This window comes from Sordaria macrospora, chromosome 7, assembly GCF_033870435.1.
Source record: "Sordaria macrospora chromosome 7, complete sequence".
NCBI classification, from domain to species: domain Eukaryota; kingdom Fungi; phylum Ascomycota; class Sordariomycetes; order Sordariales; family Sordariaceae; genus Sordaria; species Sordaria macrospora.
In genome coordinates, this window is record NC_089377.1 from 3,288,312 (window position 1) to 3,312,605 (window position 24,294).

At 52.3% G+C, this 24,294-nt stretch overlaps 9 protein-coding genes and 2 non-coding genes across 11 annotated transcripts; 7 read left to right on the forward strand and 4 right to left on the reverse strand.

Annotated features, from left to right (window-relative positions):
• Positions 1–92: 92 nt before the first annotated feature.
• SMAC4_06944 (uncharacterized protein) lies at positions 93–2,693 on the forward strand. Its single transcript, XM_003349060.3, has 3 exons — positions 93–466; positions 540–1,818; positions 1,897–2,693. The coding sequence occupies exons 1-2, from the start codon at positions 328–330 to the stop codon at positions 1,760–1,762; spliced, it is 1,362 nt and encodes a 453-aa protein (XP_003349108.2). The 5' UTR covers positions 93–327; the 3' UTR covers positions 1,763–1,818; positions 1,897–2,693.
• Positions 2,694–2,767: 74 nt separating this feature from the next.
• Positions 2,768–3,798, reverse strand: SMAC4_06943 (uncharacterized protein; the record flags this gene model as incomplete). The annotated part of the gene is made up of 1 exon (XM_003349059.3): positions 2,768–3,798. The coding sequence occupies one exon, from the start codon at positions 3,796–3,798 to the stop codon at positions 3,193–3,195; it is 606 nt and encodes a 201-aa protein (XP_003349107.3). The 3' UTR covers positions 2,768–3,192.
• Positions 3,799–5,043: 1,245 nt separating this feature from the next.
• On the reverse strand, positions 5,044–5,874 carry SMAC4_14138 (uncharacterized protein; the record flags this gene model as incomplete). Its single annotated transcript, XM_066091793.1, has 1 exon — positions 5,044–5,874. The coding sequence occupies one exon, from the start codon at positions 5,872–5,874 to the stop codon at positions 5,044–5,046; it is 831 nt and encodes a 276-aa protein (XP_065947828.1).
• A 2,234-nt stretch (positions 5,875–8,108) lies between these two features.
• On the forward strand, positions 8,109–10,297 carry SMAC4_08963 (uncharacterized protein; the record flags this gene model as incomplete). Its single annotated transcript, XM_003345580.2, has 3 exons — positions 8,109–8,147; positions 8,200–8,303; positions 8,515–10,297. The coding sequence occupies 3 exons, from the start codon at positions 8,109–8,111 to the stop codon at positions 10,295–10,297; spliced, it is 1,926 nt and encodes a 641-aa protein (XP_003345628.2).
• A 129-nt stretch (positions 10,298–10,426) lies between these two features.
• Positions 10,427–12,011, reverse strand: SMAC4_08965 (uncharacterized protein; the record flags this gene model as incomplete). The annotated part of the gene is made up of 2 exons (XM_003345582.2): positions 10,427–11,221; positions 11,272–12,011. 2 exons carry the CDS (start codon positions 12,009–12,011, stop codon positions 11,125–11,127), a joined length of 837 nt encoding a protein of 278 aa, XP_003345630.1. The 3' UTR covers positions 10,427–11,124.
• A 642-nt stretch (positions 12,012–12,653) lies between these two features.
• SMAC4_08966 (uncharacterized protein) lies at positions 12,654–14,228 on the reverse strand (the record flags this gene model as incomplete). Its single annotated transcript, XM_003345583.1, has 2 exons — positions 12,654–13,810; positions 13,931–14,228. The coding sequence occupies 2 exons, from the start codon at positions 14,226–14,228 to the stop codon at positions 12,654–12,656; spliced, it is 1,455 nt and encodes a 484-aa protein (XP_003345631.1).
• A 484-nt stretch (positions 14,229–14,712) lies between these two features.
• On the forward strand, positions 14,713–16,802 carry SMAC4_08967 (uncharacterized protein). Its single transcript, XM_003345584.2, has 2 exons — positions 14,713–15,776; positions 15,982–16,802. Exons 1-2 carry the CDS (start codon positions 15,421–15,423, stop codon positions 16,748–16,750), a joined length of 1,125 nt encoding a protein of 374 aa, XP_003345632.2. The 5' UTR covers positions 14,713–15,420; the 3' UTR covers positions 16,751–16,802.
• Positions 16,803–17,173: 371 nt separating this feature from the next.
• Positions 17,174–17,244, forward strand: SMAC4_14139. Its single transcript has one exon. It is a non-coding gene; the product is annotated as a tRNA-Gly (tRNA).
• A 1,078-nt stretch (positions 17,245–18,322) lies between these two features.
• Positions 18,323–19,332, forward strand: SMAC4_08968 (uncharacterized protein; the record flags this gene model as incomplete). Its single annotated transcript, XM_066090874.1, has 2 exons — positions 18,323–18,467; positions 18,539–19,332. 2 exons carry the CDS (start codon positions 18,323–18,325, stop codon positions 19,330–19,332), a joined length of 939 nt encoding a protein of 312 aa, XP_065947829.1.
• Positions 19,333–20,164: 832 nt separating this feature from the next.
• On the forward strand, positions 20,165–20,259 carry SMAC4_14140. Its single transcript has one exon. It is a non-coding gene; the product is annotated as a tRNA-Ser (tRNA).
• A 3,024-nt stretch (positions 20,260–23,283) lies between these two features.
• Positions 23,284–24,223, forward strand: SMAC4_08969 (uncharacterized protein; the record flags this gene model as incomplete). Its single annotated transcript, XM_003345586.2, has 2 exons — positions 23,284–23,758; positions 23,856–24,223. 2 exons carry the CDS (start codon positions 23,284–23,286, stop codon positions 24,221–24,223), a joined length of 843 nt encoding a protein of 280 aa, XP_003345634.2.
• Positions 24,224–24,294: the final 71 nt, after the last annotated feature.

A 24,294-nucleotide genomic window follows, 5' to 3' on the forward strand; every position in this document is an offset into this window, starting at 1 on the left:
TTGATAGGGCATTGGAATTCTAGCCCAACCGAAGAGCAAGGAAAAACAGATCCCCACAATGAGGCTCAAGTCGCCAAATAACTGTACCCTTCATTTCTTAAGGTTGCAGGATGTCAGCATTTGGATCGATCAGTTCTCAGTCCCCAGCTTCTCTTTTCTGACACGTTACAACCACCATTATCACCTAACCCAGGTCCACCACTGGAAGCTTTGGAAACACCACACACGTTCTTTTCTCCGCAGCTGGTTCTGCGGTCTCACCTACTTTCATTGTAATTAATCAACGCAAACCCACTTCGTCCTTCATTTGATCCAATCATCACAACCATGCCCAACCGAGCAAGCCACCGAATGGGTCCTACCGATGTGGTCGTTCTTGTGATGGGAATGACAGGCAGCGGGAAGAGTCAGTTCATATCAAAACTGACAGGGGAGGAGGTTGGCGTTGGACATAACCTCCAATCAGGTGCGTGTATCGATCACGGAGGGACCGAATCTTGCAGAATATGATTGCTGACGAGTTACTCGTATTCTTTCAGATACCGTTTCGCTAGATCTCTACAGCTGCGTTGAAAACGGCCGGCGTATCTTTGTAGCAGACACTTCTGGCTTTGGTGATACTCGGCGTCCAGACGTTGAGATCCTGAAGGACATTGCATTCTTTCTTGGTCAAATCCACCGTCATAACGTTCGTTTGGGTGGAATCCTCTATCTGCATCCGATTACCGACAACCGCGTCAGTGGATCAGCTCTGAGAACATTCAATCTTCTCCGCGCTTTTTGCGGACCTCAGGCACTGAAATGCGCTGCTCTTGTTACCACCAAGTGGGATTCTTTGCGAAGCGCAAAGGATGACCTCGCCGCGAGTGACCGAGAGAGCGAGCTAAAGTACACATCCAACTTCTGGGGCTTGATGCGCCAACAAGGCAGTCAGGTCCACAGATGGTTCGGGAGCCAGTCCTCAGCTCAGGCCATTGTTCGCGGGCTTATCCAATCTACATGCCAAAGCACTTCCCTGCCAGTCCTTCAGATCCAGCGCGAGCTTGTCGACGAGGAGCGACATCTCGACGAGACTTTAGCTGGGCGCGAAGTACTGAAGTGGTACGGAGTCGCATATCAGAAGCTGAAACAGGAGATTCAGAGTCTCAAATCGGACGTTCTCGCGGCTCCTGACCTGACACTAGACGAGTTATCAGCGAGCGAGAGGGAGCTCAACCATCTGATGGATGAACTCGGCAGAACCGAACGGGTGCAGCAAGATCTCCGAGTCAGCCCCAATGATCTTTTTGATGAAAAGCAGGAGCAATACAAAGACATGTACCACGGCACGATCCGCGATCTAACCGACCGACTCTCGCGCTGTGAAGAGACGTTGAATGGTCACCTTAAACCCATCATCACCATGGATAATATTCCCGCGGAAAAGGCGGCACCGGCTGCCCCTCGCACTATCACGGGAGCTCCGCCGCCGCACACCGCAACAGGAAGATGGACAAGGACGAAGCTGTTTCTCAGGCAGAACATACTTCCTCTGCTTGGGATCTTGGCAGGCGTGGGAGTGATTGCGGCCGGCGCCGCGGTGATCAGCCCACCCTTGGTCACGGCAGGTGCGCAATTGTGCGCCTTGTTCTTTGCAGGAGTTGAGTGGCCGGCACACCCTCCGACGGGAGCGGGTGGGACAGAGCTAGCGGGCGGTATTGAGGATGTGATGAGGGCGTGTCCGCCTACTCCGATTAGTCCTGGGTTCCAAATCTGCGCCTAGCCTGGGGGTTGGTCTTCCGATCGTTATCGAACGTATTTCGTTCGTACATCATGAGTGTAATGAGTTTAACGAAGCACAGTGATGCTCCCTGAGAGGGGCTGATACAGCGGATGGTTCTAACAATGGTGAAACAGGACCCTCCCGCCGAACATATCCAGCTATCAGTTTAAAAACCTTGCTTAGCGTCAACTTCAAGCCGTTGTACTGTTAATCCTCTATCCACCCCTCCCCCTTCCCTCCCATAGCCTTGTTATATGCGAACAGACATTAAATTGATAGGTCCAATCCTTTTCCAACATACCGGTGTTGAACTGGAGTTAAGGCTCAACCCAATGGTGTTGGCGTATAAAGGCGGGACGGCCAAGATGACTGCGCTCCTCTGCCTGGCTTTCACGACGTATAACATTCGGCGGACGCATGGGCTGAAGTGGGAAATGGTATTGTCGGTAGACAAGGAGACTATTACAGTATTGAATAGTCATTTTGTTAGGTTTGTGGCATCGTATATATAACTTTACTAAACATTTAGTTTGCGTACTTTTAGTGTCGAGATAATTGAGTCCGAGCAACCGTTCACTATCACCTCTAAAGACCTGTTGATGTACATACCTCTGTGATCATGTATTCAGTTAACGGGCGATGTCTGGATGAGACTACTAAATCCGGTCGGTTGAAAGCCAATAAAAAAGCCAAGTAGCATCCCTGTACAACATGCTTAAGGTATCGTCAGTCCAGCAACCTCCCTTAACGTCAACTTGCAAACCCTGTGCTTTCGATCCACTATGCATGTTTCCTCCACAGTCTCATCATGTCCCGCAGCTTCGATTCGCAGGTCCATTGGATCTTTCCCTCAGATAAATGCATGCTTTGCCTGGCAAGAGTCCTATCCCCGTCCTTTACCTCGCTAATGCATAAATAAACGCATGCGGACTTCACCACTTTCAGCTTGTTGCTGAGCGTATGGTTGTTCGGAATGAGATCCTTGTGCTGGATCCCTTCTTCATTCTACTGGCATTGCTCGTACATAAAAGCAGTGTCGTCCCCGATCAGAGTTTGCATTTCGCCAAGGACGAAGATGAGCGGGGAGCGGACTCCATGTTCAACATCCACGATAACGGGCGCAAGGTTCAGAGCAAACTCCTCGTACCGTTTGCAAAGCGATCTGCTCCGGGAACAGTTACAGGCAGTACGGTAGAAACCCCCCTCTTTGAGGCACGTTCAAATGGCCCGGAAGGCGCCCAGGTGAAAGCTTGCGAGTCTCTCCGTGAGCCTGACTGTTTCAACGTCATCATGGCATTAAGTAAGTTTACCCAGATTCAAAACGAGCGTTCCCGAAAGTGCGTACGTAGGTGGGTGGGTAAGTAGAGAAAGACAGTTGAAGTAGGCAGAAGAGAAACGCAAGACAATGCAAGAGAACGACAGAACCTGACCTACCAAAAAAACTTTGCAGGCAGGATGCTGTTGATCAACTCATCGTTCATGAGCGCGGTGAAGGACCTCACTTGGTAACACAGCAGATCCAATGCATACCTGCTGAAATTCTCGCACCGGTCGAGCAGGTAAGCTGCAGCGCAAAGGTAGATGAGATCCTCGCGGTCTACGACCTCCACCACAAAGGGCCGGAATGTGTCACCACCCGCCTGCCTGAACAAGTAGTCCAGCACAAACTTGAGCGCAGTCCGCAAGTGGTACTTGTCCACCGTCATAGCGATCTGAAGTATCTCCTGAGGCGTCCGCAGTCTGTTTACGAACTCGTTCTCGTTGTCATACGAAAGGGTGAGGATGATGAAGCGCATCGCGTCCGCGTCGTGAACGGGAAGGGGAACCTCTTTGCAGTTGATTTCAAGCCAGGGAGGAGAGAGCATGGCAGCAAAGACGCGCGAGGCGGCCTTGAGACTGGATGACTCGACTGGGATACGTTCCTTGTCCGGTCCGACGATCAGGACCATGTCGGTGACGGTGACGGGCTCGGTGATGATCGGTTCGCCGTCCACTGGATTGTCGGTGGGTGATGGGGGGCTCGGCTCGCCGTTCATTGCGTCGTAGATGGGAGATGAAGAGGTCCAACGTGGGGTGAGCGAGAATGAGTTGCTTGAAGAAGAGCCCTGGGGCGGATGTTGTTTGGAGAACAAGAAAATTGGGATCGCAAGTCCTGGCATCCACCTTCTTATATAAACATGAGCGCTGTGTGAGTTGAGCCTGCTTGTCTTCACTTCCTCTTAGTTGATTTCCAGGCAGCGCTTGCGTTGAACGGTTATGGCATATTGGCAGGTGCATTGCTGTACGGGTAGTGACGCTGGTCTAACCTCCCTATATACATTCCAGACTTCCAGGTGACAAGGTCTGGCGTGGATTCCTCGGCTTCTCCATCTCCATCACGGTAACACGCCCAATCTATACACTCCTAACCCGTTCCTAGGTTGATATCCATTTGCTTGATTTTCAAGCTGTTTTGCCGAATGTAATATCCTGGCTGTTGTGTCGTAGAGCGTGATGTTCGAAGGCCAGACAACCAAGTCCGTATGACACCACAGTGATGACGAAGCAAGAAAGTCCTTGGACTGCCCGATGGTATGCTTGGAAGTACAAGAATCCGTCGGGCTTGCTTTGTTGATGCAAAGAATAGCCTGCTCCTTCAAGAGCCGCACTTTCTGCTTGAGCGGTACGAAGTGGTGTGAGAACTTATTCGAGTGAAAACAGCGTCCTTCCGGACACCTTTTGTTGTTGTTGTTGTTGTTGTTGTTGTTGTTGTTGTTGTTGTTATTTTTAACGTCTACTTCCGCCTCCCGTAGGGCATGAGACGTGCCGCACCGGTGAGTCTAGCATACAAAAATAGGAGCAGTGCCCTAACTATCCACCAAACCCTTAAATCTGAGGGCAAACCGAAGCCTATTGCCAGTGTAAATCATGTGTTGCCCATAGCGTAAACGCGGCCCAACACTTCTAATCGAATCGCCCAGTGAGCGAGCCGCCAGTATATGACGGGACCTGTAGAACAAAGGAAAAGATAAAAGAAATGCCAAAATCATTCCTCTCCGCTCTCGCTCTCGCTCTCCTCCTCCCACAAGGCCTCCTCCCGTCTCCTTGCACGGTGAACTAGCCTGTCCAAGTCCACTGTAACCCTCTCAATGTCGTGGCCATGGTCAACCTCCACCCCTCTACTCTGTAAAAACCCGGTAAGGTTGTCAGTGGCGCCACCGCCGTCAGTGTGCTGTTGCCAGAGGGTCTGGCGCCATGCCTTTCTCGTGCAAGTCTATGAAAAGAAGTGCGAGGTCTGGATTCTAGCGATGAAGCGCTGCCAGTAAATTCCAATAGCAAGGGAGATTCTCCCGCGTAGCCGCTTCGCCCGTGACGGGGGAAACTGCATATGCCTTCCTGCAGAAAAAGGGATGGAAGGGATTCTTCCAGCTTCCACAGAAACATGTCAGCAGGGCGTCCTCGTGCTCGAAGCGCTCGTGATAGTCCTTGAAATCTCCGTGGCCAGACCTGGCCGCGAGGAGGTGGTGTAAAGAGCGTCTGTCCAACTCTTTTAGTTCGTCATTAGGCTGGATAGAGACCCCCAACCGGTAGTCTGCATAAGACTCTGGCTTGTTCGCGGCCCACCATGCCTTGAAATCCGTACGCGCCTCTTTCTTAGCAAGTCGCCTTGAATGCGCAAGGGTAGCCAAACCTTCATTGAATACCTCTCCCCCTTCCGCTCCGGCCTTAGCGAGCTCGTCAGCAATCTCGTTGCCCGTGATGCCTTTGTGGCCGGGGACCCAGCGGACGCTGACCAGACTGGGGCCATAGCCCTTACGGGTGGCACGGAAATCAAGGAAACCCACTTGTGACGACGCAGCTGGGGTTCCTCGGAGTCCTCTAATGACGGACGTGTTATCAAGGCATATCGTAATGCGTGGTCGGGCCTGTGCCTCCGGGAAGAGCGCCACAGCGGCCTTGAGACCATGCCGCGCGCCTTCCGCCTCCGCATCGAAAACTTCCGCTTGTTCTAGCTGACCGCATCCGCGGCCGAGTTCTGTCTGTCCTTGAAAGATTACGTAGCCAAAGCCTACGCACTCGCCCTCTGATCTTTCTTCGGCGTCGGGGTCTTCCGCGTGCGCTGGGAAGCCCATCTGCTTAGCTATCATAGAGCCGTCGGTGTAAACGACGATCTCCGAGGGATCTAGTTGGAGAAGCCATTTTTTGAAATCCTTGGCAGCCTTGTCCTTAGACGAGGGCGCTGGATCTTTGTGAGTGTCTCCGTTATAGACGGGCGGCTGTAGAACCGGCCGCGGGAAAGGCAAGGCGAGCTGTGCAGCCGTCTGTAGCGTTGTAGGGCGGCGAGGCAGGCCGTGTGGCGTCCTTCGGGCTTCCGAAAGACGCGGGACGAGCGGGTGGGCGGGATCTAAGGTGAGGAGGCGCACAGCGTGCCGCCGCCGGGCCGCTTCTAGAAGAAGGGGGACGGGAGGCAGGCTAGCTTCGCGGTAGAGAATGGCAAGGCGCGTCGTTCTCCACACTGGTAAGCTGGCGCGGATGGCAATGTTAACCGCAGTCTGGACTTTATGGACGAGGTCCGCCAGTCCATTGCTAACAAGCGGAAACTCCCCTTGTTTACGGTGAAGGGCGTGCTTCTTGTGGCCTGGCCACCAGATTTCAGAACCAAATAGGGCCTTTGGCAGGGCGACAGTCTTCATAGCCTTCACCATGGAACCTGGAGGGGCGCCGTGGTAGACTCTGTTGAGACCGCGTATGTGACGGACTACCTGCTTGGCGGAGGCGAGCCTGTGCTCAATGTGGTGCTTCCAGTTCAGCTTGCTGTGGAGCCAAATCCCCAGCCAACGCAATGCCGGCTGTGCAGCCACCTCGACTCCTCTGTGCGTAATGGTCGGGAAAGGCGCAGTTTGTCTCTTCCTGGAGAAAAACTGAATTTCGGTCTTGTCCGGGGAGAAATCAACAGCGTTGTCTACTCCACACCGGGATGCACGCCGTTGAAGCATAGAGGAAGTCACTATATACACGACGCATGCTTTCTCTCATCATGTCCCCGCCGAACGCTCAGGATCTAACGTCCTGATGAGGGCCATGCGATCACCTTCTGGATGCCAGTCCTGTATCTCTCTGCGTCTCCATTCCTGACGCCGAGTGAGGACCAACAGCACCATGACAAACGGATTCCATGTCCACTGCTCTTCAAAATTACAACTATGGCTATAGAACGAGCCATGATTTGTTCGCTCAACAACCACTAAGGCATGCTTGTTTAGGACTCAATGATGGCGCCGTGTCAGTCCCCCGCGGTCAGTGACCTCAAGTCACTTCCACTGTTCTACCAGTGGCAGTCATGGAGTCATGACATTGTATATATGCCCAATGGACAACCGGCCGATACAAACTTCTGGAGCAGAACACAGACATCTTCCACTTCGGATCGACCTCCACACAACAAACATCTTGACAACTCCCGGCTACCTACTTCGGCAACAACCCTTTACATAGTTTTCTCGCCCTAAATAAGGCAATGTCTTCCACAACCACCAACACCAGTTTTCTCGGGGGGTCTTCACCGTATTCCACCGGCTCCTCCACCTATACAAGCTCCAATAGCTCGACAACGTCCAGCAGCACTAGCACGTCGTCCTCAGGCACGTCTTTCACCGGGATAGGAAGTTCTGGAACGAGCACGACGAGCAGTGGCTCGACTTCCTACAACACACCTACGGACAAGTCGGGGAACTCTAACGCTTATTCTCATTTGGGATGGTTCTCTTAGGTTGGGAAACGAAGAGTCGTAATTTCTGAAGGGATGATCATCGGGACACGACGGTGGTAGGCTGAAAAGATGATGATAAGATGGCTGGAAGAGAGAATGGGGACTTGCGATGACACCGAAATGAATAGGAATGAGAGAATGGGATGATTAGTATGATGGAGGAAAAGCATGCGTCGAGGGTGTAGATATAGGGGTATGTTATTCACCTTATGAACATCACGTTGACCTAACACCGCAAGACCCTCCAACTCCCTGAGGTGCCACATTCTTCCTTGTGACTGGTCGCGACTGCGGTTTCTGTGGGTAACAACCGTCTTGATCAACACGTTACTCCCCCACAGTACCACCAGATCCTGTGATGTTGAGCCACATGGGATAGTCACGTTAATTGTGCAACCTGTTCCTACATGTTTGACATTGGCCTTCACTGCATCTTACACAGACACAGAACGTCCCTCAGCGTTCCGTTGCTAGTGGTTTCGGACGCAATAGCATGGTCAGTCTTTTCGTTACGACGGACATCTTCAGAATACACTATCCTCAGCAAGCTTCATGCCGGGACCGAGAGACTTCTGTCCCGGTAGCCACTTTCCCAAAATGCCCCGCCATGAGAAGGGCAACCAATCCAAATGGAAGGTGCGTGCCACGGGCCTTGAAACAGAAGTGGTCACGACTGGGTTGAACTCAGCGGGATAGGGAAGAAAGACTGGAGGAAAAGAAGGAAGACCGGACGTTGCCGACCACGGAACTCATGACTAATTGGAAAGCTTGGTTGGGGGTGAGGGGAACTATGTACATAAATCCCGACACCCTGGGCCACGAGCGCTGAATTTTACCCCTTAATCCAATTTAACCAACTCTTGTTCGAACAGTTCTTTTCACCCCCATTTTGCATACACTTCAACAGCATCAATAGACAACAACCCACGCCTTCTTGCCAGGGTGTCTTCTTGTCAATATCCGCCAAACCTTAACTCAACCTTAACCATATCAACCCATCCAGCATGGACGACATCCCGAGATGGGGACGGAGACCGCCTCTAATAGATGAATACCCAGACCTCGCCAGAGCCCTCCAGGACGGAGACCTCCCTACCACGCGTCGGCTCTTGGAATCATCCCCCGTAATAATCTGGCCCGACATCTGGAAAATCTCGCGTTACATGCCGGTACACAACAAGCGCTGTTCCACCGACCGTGTCCACTGCCACCCCCTTGGCGTAGCCTCCATGCTCTCTCATGCCCACATCGTCCAATACTTACTCACAAAGCCTCAGGTTCGCGCCCACGTCGACGACCCTGTCACCAACCTCTGCAAATGCTTCTACGACCCTGTCGACTATCGGGCCGTCAGTGCGCCCAACATGCGGCAAGATCCAGCGCACTGGACCGCTTTGCATTTGACAATTTGCCAGGGAGAAGGGGTATACCAAAACCGGCCTCCCATCGACGCAACACCAGTCCATAATGATTCGCTACAGATTGTGAAGGACTTGATTCATGCAAAAGCGTCCCTAATTGTATCAGCCGATCAGCCATCTCAAGAAAACATCACGATCCTACACACCGCAGCTTTGAAGGGCCGTTACGATATTCTTTCTTACCTTCTCTCACCAGGCTTTTCACGAAGAGCAGAGATAGACATCAACGCACGCGACCGCAAAGGCCGGACGCCACTGCACTATGCCGTTCTCCGCTACTATTCCGAGGACCACGATTTGTCGGGCATCGGATTTCTGATAGCCCAGGGCGCGGACCTCGAAAGCCGTGACAAGTACTCCCAAACCCCTTTCACGCTCGCCCTCTCGTTCGGCTGTCTTGTGTCTGCCAAGTACCTCTTCACGAGACATGCGCCAAAACACGGCTTCCGCTTCTTGTTTCCGCACACCGGCACCATGAACTACCCTTTGCAGGTGCTCGCTCGCTCGTTCGAGACGTTCTTCGTCATGTCGCCTTGGACTGTGGAAGCGGTATCCCCGGACCGCTGGGAATTACAACGTCAGGATTTGATACGGACCATACTCAAACTTTCACCGCCGGGTGTTACTTCTGTAGACTGTGGCAATCACTCCCTTCAAGATGATATCGACCCACTCGAGGTGGAAGTTCGCCATCCGCTGGCAATAGCAGCACATGAGGGGAGCAATCCCTCTGATCTGGTGCTCTGGCTATTAGTGAATCGATCCGCAGACGCGACTGCCCGCTCGGGGTCGAGGCAAAAATGGACGACGGCGTTGCACGAGGCAGTCACATCCCAACCTCCTTCAGGAGGGCACCGGAGAAAGGTAATGATGCATGCGGACTATGACGGAGCGACCAGGCAGATGGTGGGAACGTTATGGAAACCTGGTTACACGCCCATGTTCATAGAGACACTCCAAGAATTGTGGCAGTGGACAGCCCTGAAGAAATGTCTCGTGCTCATCGGATATGGAGTGGGCCACCCACGCCTTCGCACCGCAAACTCGGAAGGGCTGACGGCTTTGGACCTGGCCATTCAGCGCTCCGAAAGCGAGGAAAGAGCTTTGAGAAAAGACCAAGACACACCAAATGTGCAATACGAATACTGCCCCTACAGGTTCGTCGGCCACTTATTGTTCAACTTGATACAGCCCGCGATCAAGGACCCCGCAAGCCTGCCGGCGCTGCTGGATAAGGCGGACCAGAAGTACTTGTCTGCGAAGCTGAGGGAAGTGATTGTGTCGAAGCCGCAGTTGGCCTTTGAGATGGTGACTGCTGGCGTGGACCTCACGGATGTGAAGGAGAACTGGTTTGAGATTCACTAGGAGGCAACCAACCAGAAAGAGGAGAAAAATAATATTGGGGATGTGGCAGGACGGGCTGAGGCCTCTTACGCAATCAGGTTGGTAGAATTGCTTGCCGATGAGGAGGGGCCGGGCCTGAATTTGGAATTTGCCATGACAAGTCCTGATTGGTATATCATGTGGGGAGTCGGTGCGTTTCATCCCTATCATCATTTGGATCAAGACGAAGAAGACAATAACGAAGAAGGAGAGGAATCAGAAAAAGAGGAATCAGAAGAAGAGGAATCAGAAGAAGAGGAATCAGAAGAAGAGGAATCAGAAGAAGAGGAATCAGAAGAAGAGTAGAGGGCGACCAAGAGGCAATGAAGCCTCAGAAGGAGTTTGGATAGGAAAGGAATAGGAAGCAATCATAGTGCTTATAGCTACAATATTGGATTCAGCATGGTTTGGATCAGGAAGTTTGGATGATGAAGAGCGAGGGGAATTGATATTTTATAGCGTTAATCGCTGTGTAAGTCTCGCTTAACGGACACATACGATACTCGCCTTTTCAATTTGACAGGCAAAACACAAATGACATTGGACAATATTGTGATTAAGCCAAAAATCCAGCTTGCATTGTTACCTATTTTCCATTACTATCCAACCTGCCACTGACCACTGACCACTGACCACTGACCACAAACAAGCTTCGTCCTTCCACACCATAAGAACAACTGAAACAGAACCTATTCGTCACTGATACCCTGAGTCGGATACATAGCAGAAACCTCGGACTTTAACAGCCACGGTTAAACCTCTTGCATCCTGCATAGGCCAAGAGAAAGACACAACAAGCTAAAAGCCTGTCAAGGAATGGGAGCGCCGGGCTCGTTGTTGTCGGGATCAGTGTTGTCGGGATCGGTGGTGGTCGGAGGGGTCACAACCGCCGGGGGCGTCGTGTACCTGATGACCGGACCAGAAAAGATTCCGTTCCACGCAATAGTGGTACGCACAACCTCGGGGTCACTCCATCCGTCAGGAGGGTGCTAGGAGCCGGGCATGCAGAGTTGGTTCCGACCAGGAAGGTGCCAGTGGACGTGACAACCTGGGCAAGATCGGCGAACTTGGCTTGGTAGGTGCCGATGATGTCCTGCTCGACGTTCGGGATGGTCGGGGGCTCAGTGGTCGGGCAGCTTTGAAGGGGAGTTTCGTTCTGTAGCACGACGAATCTGTCCGAGCCGGTGACGGTGCTGGTGTTGCCGAGGAAGAATATGAACTGGCAGTTCTTTCCGTAGACGGAGAGGGGGAAGATGAAGGTGACTTGGGTCCTGACGTCGGTTTCGACTCCCGGACCGGTAGCGTCGATGAGATACTCGATGCGTCCACCCGGTGTAGAGCAATTGGCTAGGCGGGTGAGAGCGTCGTACTGAATGGTTGCGCTAGGCATGAGGATGTTGACGTTGTTGACCAAGCCGGGATACCCAGGGATGGGACGCGGGATGGTCAGGGGAGGAGGGTAGTAGGCGTAGGGGTAGTAGTAGTTGTAGGGATAGTCGCCAGTGATGGCGTCGAGCTCGGCAAGGATGTACTCGAGGGACATGATGCTGGTGTCGCCGATTTCGATGTCACCCCACGCGAAGTTGCCGCCGGCGAGAGCTGTGAGCTCAGGCCCAGTGAGGAAGCCAGTGTCAATCCTTTGGGCCTGGACGGAGGCGAGAGCACCCGCAAGGGCGAGAGCTGCGCTGTACTTCATAGTTTGATGATATGGACGGGCGTAGAGAAAGGTGTTGAACGACGGTTGAGCTTGTGGACTGGTACGTATCAACCAGTGCAACCAGGATCCACGAACCTCAAAACAAGAGTGGGGATTTGAAGACAGCCTGTAGATCAGCTCTTATACTCATCGTCTGTTGTGCATCGCCAATGCGATTCTCGAGCAACAAAAGTGGTGACGAGCCTCGCGTTCCAACCGGACGTGCAGAGACATCATTCTCAACGTTGATGTCGATCGTTGTTTGATGAGTCCATGCCTGGATAGAGGTTGGATTGGTGTTGAGACATTGCTTGGCCGTTAGTCAACGGCATAGGTATTCCAGTCCCCGTACCATCTCGGTGTAAGCCGTCTCTCCGGCATTCTCGACCGTGGGTGGGAGGTGAGAATGTAGCTCCAGAAACATTCCAACGCTGAACAACACTATCCACACCACAGGAGATTTGAAGCAGATGGCGATATAGACTCTAGCTCTCCGGCACAGACTCTGTGAGGTATCTGGGTCGGATTCCGGGAGTAGCCCCACATTGGCCCGAGAGTGCCGGCGGCCCGACTCCGCAGTCTCCTGCTCTAAACGGTATGTAGGGCCGTATGTGGGGCCGTGACCGGATCCGCGTCGCCAAGTCAGCTGGGTTTCGATGTTGTTTTCTCCGTGTTATCCCCCCGCTGGGTCGCGTTCCACATTTCGAAATACTGATGCGCGTAGTCTGGCATACACTTTACCTTCTCCGGTGGACTTATTTTCCAGTCAATTATCGCATCTTCGTTGCCTTCACCGCCCACAAGCTGGCTCGTAAACCCCTTCGCGTCCTTGATCTGCTTCCCTTTTTCATCCGAGTACTCCAGGTTCACAGTCGGCACAACGGCAATCTTGCCGTATCCATGCCACCACAGGTCTTTGCCAAGAAGTTGCGGTTCTCCCTGCATGCACTCGCCCTCTCTCGGTGCTCGAAACTTGATCTTGTTTTCAAGGAAGGGCTTTGCCGTGAAAGCCGTAGCTCCATTCCAGCACGAGAACACCTGGAATGGTTGCTTGGCGGAGAAAAGCTGTCGCGCGGTCGGCTCGTTCCAAAAGAGGTTCCAGGCAGAGTTCCAGTTGCCGTCAGATGGAATCTCGAAGAATGAGTCCCCTCCAGCAAGAGTCCGTGCGACCCAGACATCATAAAATGTCGGATCCTTGCCCGCGTATGTCCAATCCATCGCGCAGGTCATGTCAGCACCCAGGAATCGACGCTGATGAACCAACTCAAGTATATCATCCGGACACACGGCAACGTCGTTGAGGAAGATCACGGTCGTGTTTGTCTCGTGGTCGTAAAGATGGGCATTTTGAGGGTCGAGCATAGGCGCTAGTGCTAGGTTTCGGAGTTCAGCGAGCTTCTCGATGCGAGGCCCCTTCTTCGGGTTTATGACGCTCGAGTTGAAGTAGTATGGCGTGTGGAGAGCGTCGAGCTCCGAACGGAGGGCCTCGAGAACTTCGGCAGTGCCATCGTCCGAATTGCCTTCGACGATAGATAAGACGCAATGTTCGGGTCCGAGGAAACGGATAGCTTCGACTATGCTCCCCATGAGACGAGGCAGGAGTGAGAGACGCTCGCGGATGTTGAGGGCAAAGAAGTACTGGATTGTCGGCCGGTTGACTTCGCCACCGGCTTCTTTGGCTTGGAGATGGTCATATCGGGAAGAGTTAAAGGGAGGACATTCGAGGCGTGGGAGTGTCTTGTCCTCGGGGTGAATTATTGTATGGACGTAAGCGGTGCGATTTGACAGCGGGAGAACATCTGCATTGTACAGACCGTGTTAGCACCTGCATAAGGTGTGTACGTCCTGGCTATGCGACTGACGCGCAGTATCCAGTAAACATTATCAACACGGGGTCAAAGAGAGGGGAGTCCGCTTACCATTGCTAGATGTCTTGCCGGGAGCCGGCTTGATGACGGCCAGGGTTGGGGCTGCTGAAGGCGTGTGGATGACTGAGACAGTTGTTCTCGTATGTGTCAGTAGGGTCTTGTCAGGAGTGCTAGAGACCGGCAAATGCGTCTGGTTTCCGTCCTGATGGTTGCTGGCACCATGGCTCGGAAAGGATGATGGCGGTGTGTGCACATTGGCTAGCTGGTCATGGCCGAGGTACCAGTAGAGACTGAGGATGATGAAGAGAGAGAAGGCAGCTTGCCAAGCAAAGAGAACTGCCCGACCCATGGCGAATGCGGTGCCCAACGCGTCTATTGGGCTGTCACTTTCCTCAGTGCTTACTGACTCGCGCTATTCTGAGTCTCTGACAGGCTCCTTCCTCGCAATGACTTGCATATGGATATCACGCCAACAGTGAGCCGGCCACTCGGAAGAGAAGGAGCGCTTGTCGCGGATGACGCTTTCTGAACAGACCAGTAAAATCGCAAGGCTAGCTGTCCGATCGTGAGCCGCGGGTAGGCGAAGGTGAAAGCTGTTGGGACTTATGATACCAGCTCGCTCAGTTCGTTGGTGCTAACGAAGCGCACTTGTGTTGTCAAGGAGACAAAATCCCCAGGCCGTCGCCAGAAGACGGGAAACCATAAAGAAAAACATTTCCAGTTCTGAGAGATCTTGATCATCGCCGCTCATGAGCAACATTAGCTATTCCCGAAACAGGACCACGATGCAACAACGACAAACAACCGAAATCGAAACGAGCAAACATAGAAATGCTCGACGGTTTGGCGCAGGAAAAAGACACGCGAGGATACATCGCAGCGTTGCCGCCAGCGGATAACAGAGTCGCGGCATCCCGTTGGCTTCAGCAGTTAACCGCCCTTGGCAGTGCCGGCCATCCGGTAGCGACTGCGATTCGCCCAATCCCCTGTGCTCATGCAGGTGCTACCGTTAGGCGACCAGTTCCGGGGCATGTTAGCACTAACAGTTCCCCCTAATGCTTGCACCGGTGGACCCAACACCACAAGCGTCGGCGGATATCACCAACCATTTTCCCAAAACATCGACAGCACGGCGGATGGCACTTGAACGGGGCGGCTGAAGCGTTGAACTCCAACTTGGAGATCTCGAGTCTCCAAAGTTCTGTTACAATGGCGGCAACAGAGCAAACAACCGGGTATGGGCCGACCAAGTTCATGAAACAGCGCCATGATACCTGGCCACATTGCCCATGGGCCTAGGGCCATGACCGGCATCAACTTCGTGGTATGGTCTCTGCGAGGTTGGCAAAGGGTTCAATCCCTATGTTTCGTTCACTTGCACTTTTGTGTCTGTTCATCCTCGTTTTTCCCATCCTTTCAACGACCTCTCTCTTCGCAAACACGGCGTCTGCCTGGCTTGCAGACCGTCCGGTGGTATCTGTTGTTTCTCGGGTTTTCGCCATTTATTACTCCAATGCGTCAATAATATACCCCCAATACCAATGTTTCCTTTGTTCATTTTTCTGTTGGTCCTATCGGGCATAGGACGGTCGGTTGGGTTTGCGATCTTGGGAGGAGGATGGCGCAACAAAGGGGCAGGACAAGAAAGACGACAAGCAATCACGCCTTTCCTTCCACCGGCCATGTCAACCATCTTCCTAGGTGGTGACTCTTCAAAACCAAAGACAGCAAGTGCGGGCTATGCTGCGCAAGTCGATATTATGAACGATATCTGGGGTTTCTGTCCAACTTCGGCTCCAGTCCAAAAGTGCGGGTTGCCGGGGAGCTGTGTCGACAGCCATGCCTGCTCCAAGGGATGTGGTTTTACCGATGACTCCTCGTTACCAACCATTACTTGGTATGTACAACCCTTCGAGAAACGCGAGATTGCCTTTCGGCGTGCTGACTCGACTGAACGTAAACCAGCAACGACTATTGCATGACAGCTCTCCTAACCGCAACAAGCGGACTCGACCCCTTCACATATCTCGCATGCGCCAAAAGTCCTAGCACCGAGCACTACCTTGCCTTCACCACGAAACAAGCAGCTACACCACTTCCAGTTCCACAACCAAGCCAGCTGTCTCTACGACTTTCTCACCAAAACCATCTTCCGCTTCCGAGCCCACAGCATCTGCATCCTCAACCTCAGGCTCCAACGGCGACATCAACAGCAACAACGACATCGACATCAACAGCGGCAACACTAACAACACCAATAACACCAACAGCAGCAACAGCAGCACATTCAACATCAACAACCCCAACACCATCGGTGCCATTATCGGCGGAGTAGTAGGCTGTTTGGCGCTCATATGCATCGCTATCGTCCTAGTCATCTGGCTGAGACGGAGATATCGCAAAGAAAAGAAGGAGTCCGAATCAAAGTCAGGGCCAACATCCAAGTCTTCATCCTCCTCATCCTCCTCATCCTCCTCATCCTCCTCCTCCTCCTCGTCCAACTCATCATTCCCCTTCTCGCCAAACCCCTCAATCAAGGAAATGATAGATCAAACAGGCGGTGATTACACGATACCTCTACCCAAGGACGGAGCAAAGGAAGTGGAGGCGTTACCTCCCAAGTACCCGATCCCGGTATATGCGAATGTGACGAGCAGAGAGGTGAAGTATCCGCCAGTGTACCAAGTAGCAAATACGGAGTACAGGGGTGGGTATCAGATGCCGTCTAGTGGGCCGAGGGAGCTACCGGGTGGGAGGTCGCCGAAGGAGTTGAATAGCAGTAATCGTTGGGTGCAGAATATGCCGCCGGTGGAGTTGCCGGCTGGATCGGTATACTGGAAGAGGTCACATAGGGAGGGTGTGCCGTTCTGAGTAGTGTGGTCGCAATGTTGATTTCCGTTTCAAATAAGCTATATGTTCGTTTTGGGGTTATATCTTAAGGGGAAAATCTTTGGCTTCTAAGCCTGATGGGTACATGAGGAGTTTATTTGGCGTTACATAGGCAGGCAATACCATTCCTTTTTTCTTTTCCCCTTCCACTCGCATATGGCACTGTCGGCATTTTGTCTTTCTAATCATCCAAGCATTTTCATCCATTAATTGTTTTTCGCATTCAACAATAGTCTGGTACAAATTGATTTGCATCGATGATCAGACAAGCAGACAGAATAAACGAGTGTCTCGATATCCTCTCAATGAGATTCAGCGAAAGAAAAAAACATTGCCGGAAGGTTAGGTTGGGAATCTTACTTTATAGGCCTAGGTTTTGCGAAGAACTTGCATCCAACACTAAAAGCGCCAGTGGTTTAGTGGTAAAATCCATCGTTGCCATCGATGGGCCCCGCGTTCGATTCGCGGCTGGCGCATTCTGTTTCTTTTTTTCCTACCATTTTCTACCAGCGCACGGGCCATCGAACACCTTGTCAGCCGCCCATCTTTTGTTTCACATCTACATGGACACTCGTTAATTGTCCCATCATCGGTGTAGAAAAATAGCATGTTGATGTTTTGTTTTGTCGTATATGGCTGTGAAATCGTCCATGTTGCTTTTGATAATGTGGTTATACGGTCAGAAGTGGAGAAAATGTCGAGTGTCTGCCTCGAGTTCAGGGCTATGCGACAGAACTCCGCGGGCAGCTCCCACTTCGTGCCAGATCCGGTTGGAATGTGCCACTGTCATGCGGTACTACAATACCTTCCACGTTAACCCGACGTGAAATGGTCCAGCTGCTCCCTAAGAAGAGAAGTAAATCCAGAATGCACCATGCTCCCCTCCAGGCCCCATTGTGCATCAGCTTTATCGCCTTCATGGCTGGTTCACCTCCAAAATCATCATGTCGCAAACTTCGTCAGTGCCGCCAAGAGCCATTGCCGCTCCGATTCACGGAGTCCAATCGACCGCAATCTGATATCCTCCTTTCTGCCTATCTCCCGTCTCCACCCACTGCTCCGGTTATGACAGGTTCGTCCCAACTCTGATACATTGCCCAGCCCTACAGGGCTGCCCACGTGAGTCAGGTTCAGCCCTAAAACCAGGTACCCGTCAGGGTCCTCGCTCAACAGCTGTCAAACCCTCCTTGGCTGCATCCTGAACCTCCTTGGCGCATCGTGAACTGCGGTTCTTCCATCACAGAATGGAGCTCCTATCTAGCATTGTCTTCTTATTCGCTCTCCGATGAAACGGCTGCTGTCAGGACGGGCACTGTGCGCAAGATGAGCACGATAATGTGTTACGGAAAAACCAAAGCGCCGCCTTTCGTGATTCCTCATCGTGCTCTTCCATGTTACCTGTTACCGGAGCAACTAGCTTCTCGTGGTGGGCTTCTTCTGTTCAACAGTCTTCTACTCTTCTTAGAGCAAGTCCAACCCTTAACACCAAAGCTTGACAACGCTCAAGCATTGGTATCGTCACTTCAGCTTCCTTGACCTTCAAAAGCCGCCGCGATGTACCAGGACAACAACCCCATTCCCAACCACGTGCTGTGGCCGGGATGGGTCGATCCGCACGCAACACTCATGGCTGAGCCCACGAACATGCAGTTGTGCCCTTACCAACCCAGCGAAAAGGACATGGACAAGAAGGGCAAGAGTAAGAATCCCCATATCCATTCCCAGCCCATCCTCAAGGATATCAAGTAGGCATACTAACCTTTCCACCAGGATTTCCTCCTGACGCAATCGCCTTCATAGCCTCCAACGGCATCGGCGTCCCGCGCTACATCGGCCTCGCCCTCGCCGCCGCCGCCGCCAACCCCTACGCCAGCCTCACCAGCCCCTTGATCTGCCCTCCCTACCCTCGCCTAGCCCCCTTGGACCTTCCCGATTTCCTACTTCGCGACCACCACCACCATCTCCGTCTCCCTGCCGATCAAACCACCGAGTCCTGGGACATGGTCGTCATCGGCCCTATCTCCTCCGGCTTCTGCTACGCAATGGGCTGGCTCGAGCGCATCGAGGGTCCCGACGCCATCCGTTCTTTCTTCCGCAAGCGCATGGGCCATCGGTATTTCAGCTGGAGCAAATGGGTGGAAGCTCCCATCTTGGACGGCAGAGCTACTTACGAAATTGAGGCTGCAGTCCCTGACATGCGGTATATCGTCTTGTTATGCGGAAACCGCGAGACGGCGGTAGCGGCTGAGAGAATATTTCGGTATACGGATTTGACGGTTGGAATCAACGACAAAAATTGTCCGTGGGGCGGAATGCCTGATCAGAGGAGGAAGAAGAGATTGGTGACGAGTTTCAAGGTGGAGTGGGAGGGGTTTCAGGATTGGTGGGAGCCGAGGGAGTCAGATCCGGCTACGGGGCTGCCGTTGCCGCCTGATAGGGAGAAGGAGAGCGAGTTGAGGGATGTGGTGTATCCGAGGATTGAAAGGACGGAGCCGGAGGAGAGGGTGTTTTGCTGGCCGATGAGGTTGGGGAAGCCGGGTGGGCCTTATTGGCAGTCTATTTGAGGAATGGGCTCTTGGCTGGGCAGGCTCGTGGTTGTTTTTTGGAGGAGTGGCGAGCTTTTGCACGGGAGTTGGCTGCATGCTGGACGCTTAGGTCGCATGGATTGAGCAGGGTGCATGGAGGCGGGGACTATTGCATGGGGAACAGATTTGTTGCATAGCGGGTGCATGATGGCATGGCGTGTCTTTTTTAGCATGGCGTCTTGGAGCGTGTTTTCTTACAGCATGTGTCAAAGTCAGGGGTTTCATTGCAGCAAGGAATCTGATTGACAGAACCAAAGGGTCATCGAGTTGAAGGCATCCAATTTGAGAGAGGGCGACGTCCCACATCGTTGTCCGTTCCTTCTGTCAATGACTTGAGTGGATCTTTCGCCTTTCGATCCAATTTCTCATCTCGGCTTGCTCTTGCCATGCATGTTAAATGTTCCTGGAGGACTTGTTGCAGAGATGCAGGAAGCCAGTGCTGTATCTGCGGTGCCAGCCGGGCAAATATTTCCGACAATGACCCCAACGGATATTTGGTTCCTCAAAGCTTTGTTGTCGCAAGTTCTCGAAATCATGGTTCACTTGTCCCTCCATCCATTAATTGACTTACCCATCGAAATTTGACTGGATCTTGGACATCAACCGAGTGGCCGTACCAGTGGATCAGGGACAGTGTCGTTCCCTCTGTGGTCTGTTGCCCGCATCTTCCAAGTTTGCCTGACGCACCTGCCGCAGCTGCGGCTCCTTCCTCCGACCTGACGCTCCCCTACCCATTCCTCGTCATCCCAACTCTCGAACACTTACAGTGCCGGTATAAAAGGTCCCTTAACTGACCATTCTTCCGTGGTGTGGCCCGTTGGTGTAACTGGGAACATTCCTGGCGAGGTAAATCTTCGTTTACATGCGTGCTGCAGGAAGACGACGGTTCGAATCCGTTACGGGACACACCCAGAGTTTCTTTTGCCTCTTTTTTTACCTTTTGCATTCGGTAGTAAGTAGTCTGTTTTTTGAGGTTATCAATCCTCACCCACTCAAATGAATGCCAATCTTGACCTCGACTGAGCAAGTAGCTGGCTGCATTTGGCCTATTACTCCCATTTCTTGATGAGAAAAACTAGGGCTACACACATTATCACCTACACTCACACTCACATATGTCGCATATATAACCCCAACCCTGTCAAACCTCTGACAACCCAAACTCCACCACGCTAGTTGGATGTGAAATCTTTATTTTGGCTGCTAAAGTTTCTAAAATTAGGGAGATAGGAGTAAAGGTTATAGTATTCGCAATTGTCACTTATGAACTCTGAAAATGAACCCGCGATAATGGCGACAACGGACTAAATAATAACAATAGCGATAGCGATAATAATGATAATGACAACGATAGCAATAGCGATAACGAAGGTGAAAATTCTAATGATACTTCGAATCCTTTACTTTATAGGAAGATTGTATTGAAATTAATGCTGGGATACCTTTTGTTTTCCTTTTTAGCTTTCGAAGTAGTAACTGTAGGTAGTCAATAGTTGGGGTTACTACTTTACCTTCCAAAACGAAAATTTTCTTTCGGCCAGCTATCAAGTAGATATACGTATAAGTATAGGGGGCGATGTGTATGGCCCTAGTTTTTCTCTTCTTGACACACCAAACTTTGAACAAATGCTCAGTCCAATCCCTCTACACATCCCCGGTCCCGACCATGACTCCGTTTACACCCACTCGCGTAACCGCCACCCCAATGCCTAACAGTTCTTTTCGCTTCCCGGCACCAGAACTTCAAGACCTGTTAGCCCACTTGGACGAGTAGGAGCCCGTCGACAGACAGCTCAAGATTGGGGCTCTCGGGCATTACATTCGCTACTACATAGGGAGAGGGCCCTGCCCAATACTGGGACCACTCGCGGTATCACAAGACCACTACGAGAACCCTGCCGAAGATTACACCTACCTGCGATCTAGAGGTACTCGACTTGGTCCCGGACCATGAGACCATCTATTGCATCGACACCTATTATGGTCCGGTGCGCTACCTGTTAGGCCATCTCCCCCGTCTGGCTTTATATCAACAAGTTCTCGCCAACTCGCATCCCCGTGTCGGAAGACACATAAATGCTTGAGGGAGGTCCTGACGCTCCCACTTGCCCGTGATTTTCCTCGGTCCTGACGTGTGCGACTCATGAAGCCCCGCTTTGCCGTATATTCTCGTGCCCTTCACCCACCAATTTCTCCTCGCCGTAAAGGACTTCTCGGAAATCATTGCGATGCTCAAGAGAGCACTTTGGATGAATGTACGTCAAGCCGTTCCCACTGAAATACTCGCGCAGGCATAAATTCCACGCCTCAAAGTCGAGGCGGCCAGTGAGCAGCGCCACATCGGTGCCAGGCAGAATTTGACAATAGTTATCACATGGTCTATGTTCTGCTGGGCCGTGGCAGCCATTGTTGCTTCGCCGCTTGGCTGATGCTTGCTTTTTGCTTTGGTGGAGTGGTACGGTTGGTGATGAGGCCCTGTCTTACTGTACCACACCTCCAAAGTGAACCAGCGCATTGCCAGCGACAACCAGGGCATTGGAAGCGTGGGGCTGGGGGGAAGCCGCGGGGGAAGCCGCGGAGGGTAGCAGACGACGAAGACCAGTATGCACCGAGCCCACTTGACCGCATGAAGGACATCGTCGAGGGTGGCAGGGCCGGCCGGGGTCAGGGGCTCGGGAGTGATGACGCTCGGCATCGACACCACCGAGCATTGGAATAGGACCATGAAGGGAACGCATGTGAGGATGGACGACCTGCGGGCCGCTGCCAGGTTGAGGGCGGAAGTTGTAGCGAGCGATCCACGGGGTGCTGCGACGGCCAAGTTCCTCAGGAGTCATCGGGAACATGCAGATGCGGCGGCAGAGAGTGTGGATGTCGCAGCGCAGATCGGCAGCGCGGGCGCGCACCGTCTGAGCGGCAACCGCCTCAGAGAAGGAGGACGCTTGACCTATGTGGATGTCGAGTCTAAAGGGGTGATGCGATGAGTCCAGTTCATAACTTCCATCTGAAGTCTACAATCATTGCGGATTTACGGTTCTTGAAACCAAGCTGGGACCGAATAGATCAGATGATAGGTTTCGTACTCTATGGTTTCAGACCCTTGTCATTAGCTTCTCAGTCTAGCTCTGCAACGTTTGCATATATTACTTTGTTGATATCCACTGCTCTTGAACTTTACATCGAGCCTGTGTTTCATTGTCATAGGCAAGCCACTTCATATCTGTTTACTGTTATACTTCTTATTGTAGTCGAGCCAGGGTTCTGTTCATCATTAAGCTCTCAGAAAGAAGCAAGCCTAAATCTTACTGCCTATGTGTTAGAGATGAACTCAATAGATTTCGTCCCTATTGTATGCCAACACAAGAGGTTCTACGAGTCCTCGAAGTAGAGGTATAAAACGCCTTCTTTGTTCCCTTTCGTCCTCTTCGATCTTTCTTTCCTTTCTTCTTCAGCTAGAGTTGAGCTCAAATTCTTTTTTGTCGTTTCGATCGTCGGAGACAGTTCCATCCAAGTTTCGATCATTGACTGCAAATGCCTGCACACTTTTCATTTTCAACAAAACTTTATTTCAACTTGACTACATCTCTCAAGTTTCGATCAAAACTTGCAACAATACAAAAAGAACCAACACACACACACACATTTCATCCAAAAAACCCCGGCCTACCTACCTCAACCTCTATATATCTTCCGTCCCTTCCCAACATTATCCAAGATGGATAACACCAACTTCCCTCCCCAGCCTTCCAACTCTCCCCTCGCGTCTCTCGGCTCTTCTGTTCGTCCGAAGAGGATGCACCGAGAGGTGCAAACCTCGTTTTCCTTGTCGGCGGCCCGCCTGGCTTCGAAGAAAAAATCTCGGTCGACATCATCGGCCTTCGCGAAGCCTCTTCGGTCTTCGCTGAACTCCTGGCTCCATACGCCAATGAAATGCAAGGCATTTCATACCACCACCCTGGCTCTGCTTCTGTTTCTCCGCCCCTTCCCCGGGAGATCGCTCTCCCAGATGACGACGCTTTCGCAATGAAAGCAATTTTCCACGTCCTCGCTTTTTCCAGCCAGTTCATCCGTCGGCCTGCCCCTTCTGCGCCTGCTCCTGGCCCAAATGCCAGAGAGTTCCTCCACCTCGAGGTGGCTATTGCCAAGTACAAATTGGCAAACAACATCTTCGTCCCGTGGCCCCGCTGGTTCATGGCGGTTGTAGAAATGGTCAGAGGGCCGAACGGAACGGCCCAGGAGATGGTCTGGCTGGTTGCTGCTGCGTGGGCCTTGGGCCAGAAAAAAGCTTTTGCGGAGCTTGGTCTGGACCTGATGGTCAAGTACGAGGGAAGAGGAGTTGGAAGCCTTTTTCGGTTCTGCGAGAGAGATGCGGTCGTGCAGAAGGTTCTGCCAATGAAGTTTCGGTGTAATTTTCAAATCTTCTCAACTGCTATATGTGAAGTGTCCTTTCATGGGATTTGCTGAATTTGAAGCTAACTCGTTTTGATCTGTTTCCTACCTAGGCCTTATCGAGGGACGTGCGGCTCGTCTGCACAAGCGTGTCGTGGACCTCATTCGCTCGAGGGCCCAAGATGACGGGTGCGTCTGTGGTGAAAGGCCTGAGCTCAACAACTCGTGGGTCAATGCCTACGACGAGTTCGGCTGGATTGCCACCGTCCCCCTGAGCGAGGTGTTGGGAGCGGCTGAGCCGCTGGCTGAGCAGGAGGCGGTTAGTGTGGCGGGTGAGTGCCAGTGCATGGGTGAGAGGGAGTGGGGACCGGCGGCTATCAAGGAGGAGCTGGAGAAGTTCAAGAGGGAGGCGAAGATCTGTTTTGACTGCGTGCGGATGGACGAGGGCTCTCTTTCGGTTGAGAACGGTGTTTATCATTGACGGTGATTTAGTGAAGAGATGCTGGCGGATGGTAACGCTAAGCCATGAAGTTTGGGGAGTTGTTACTTTGT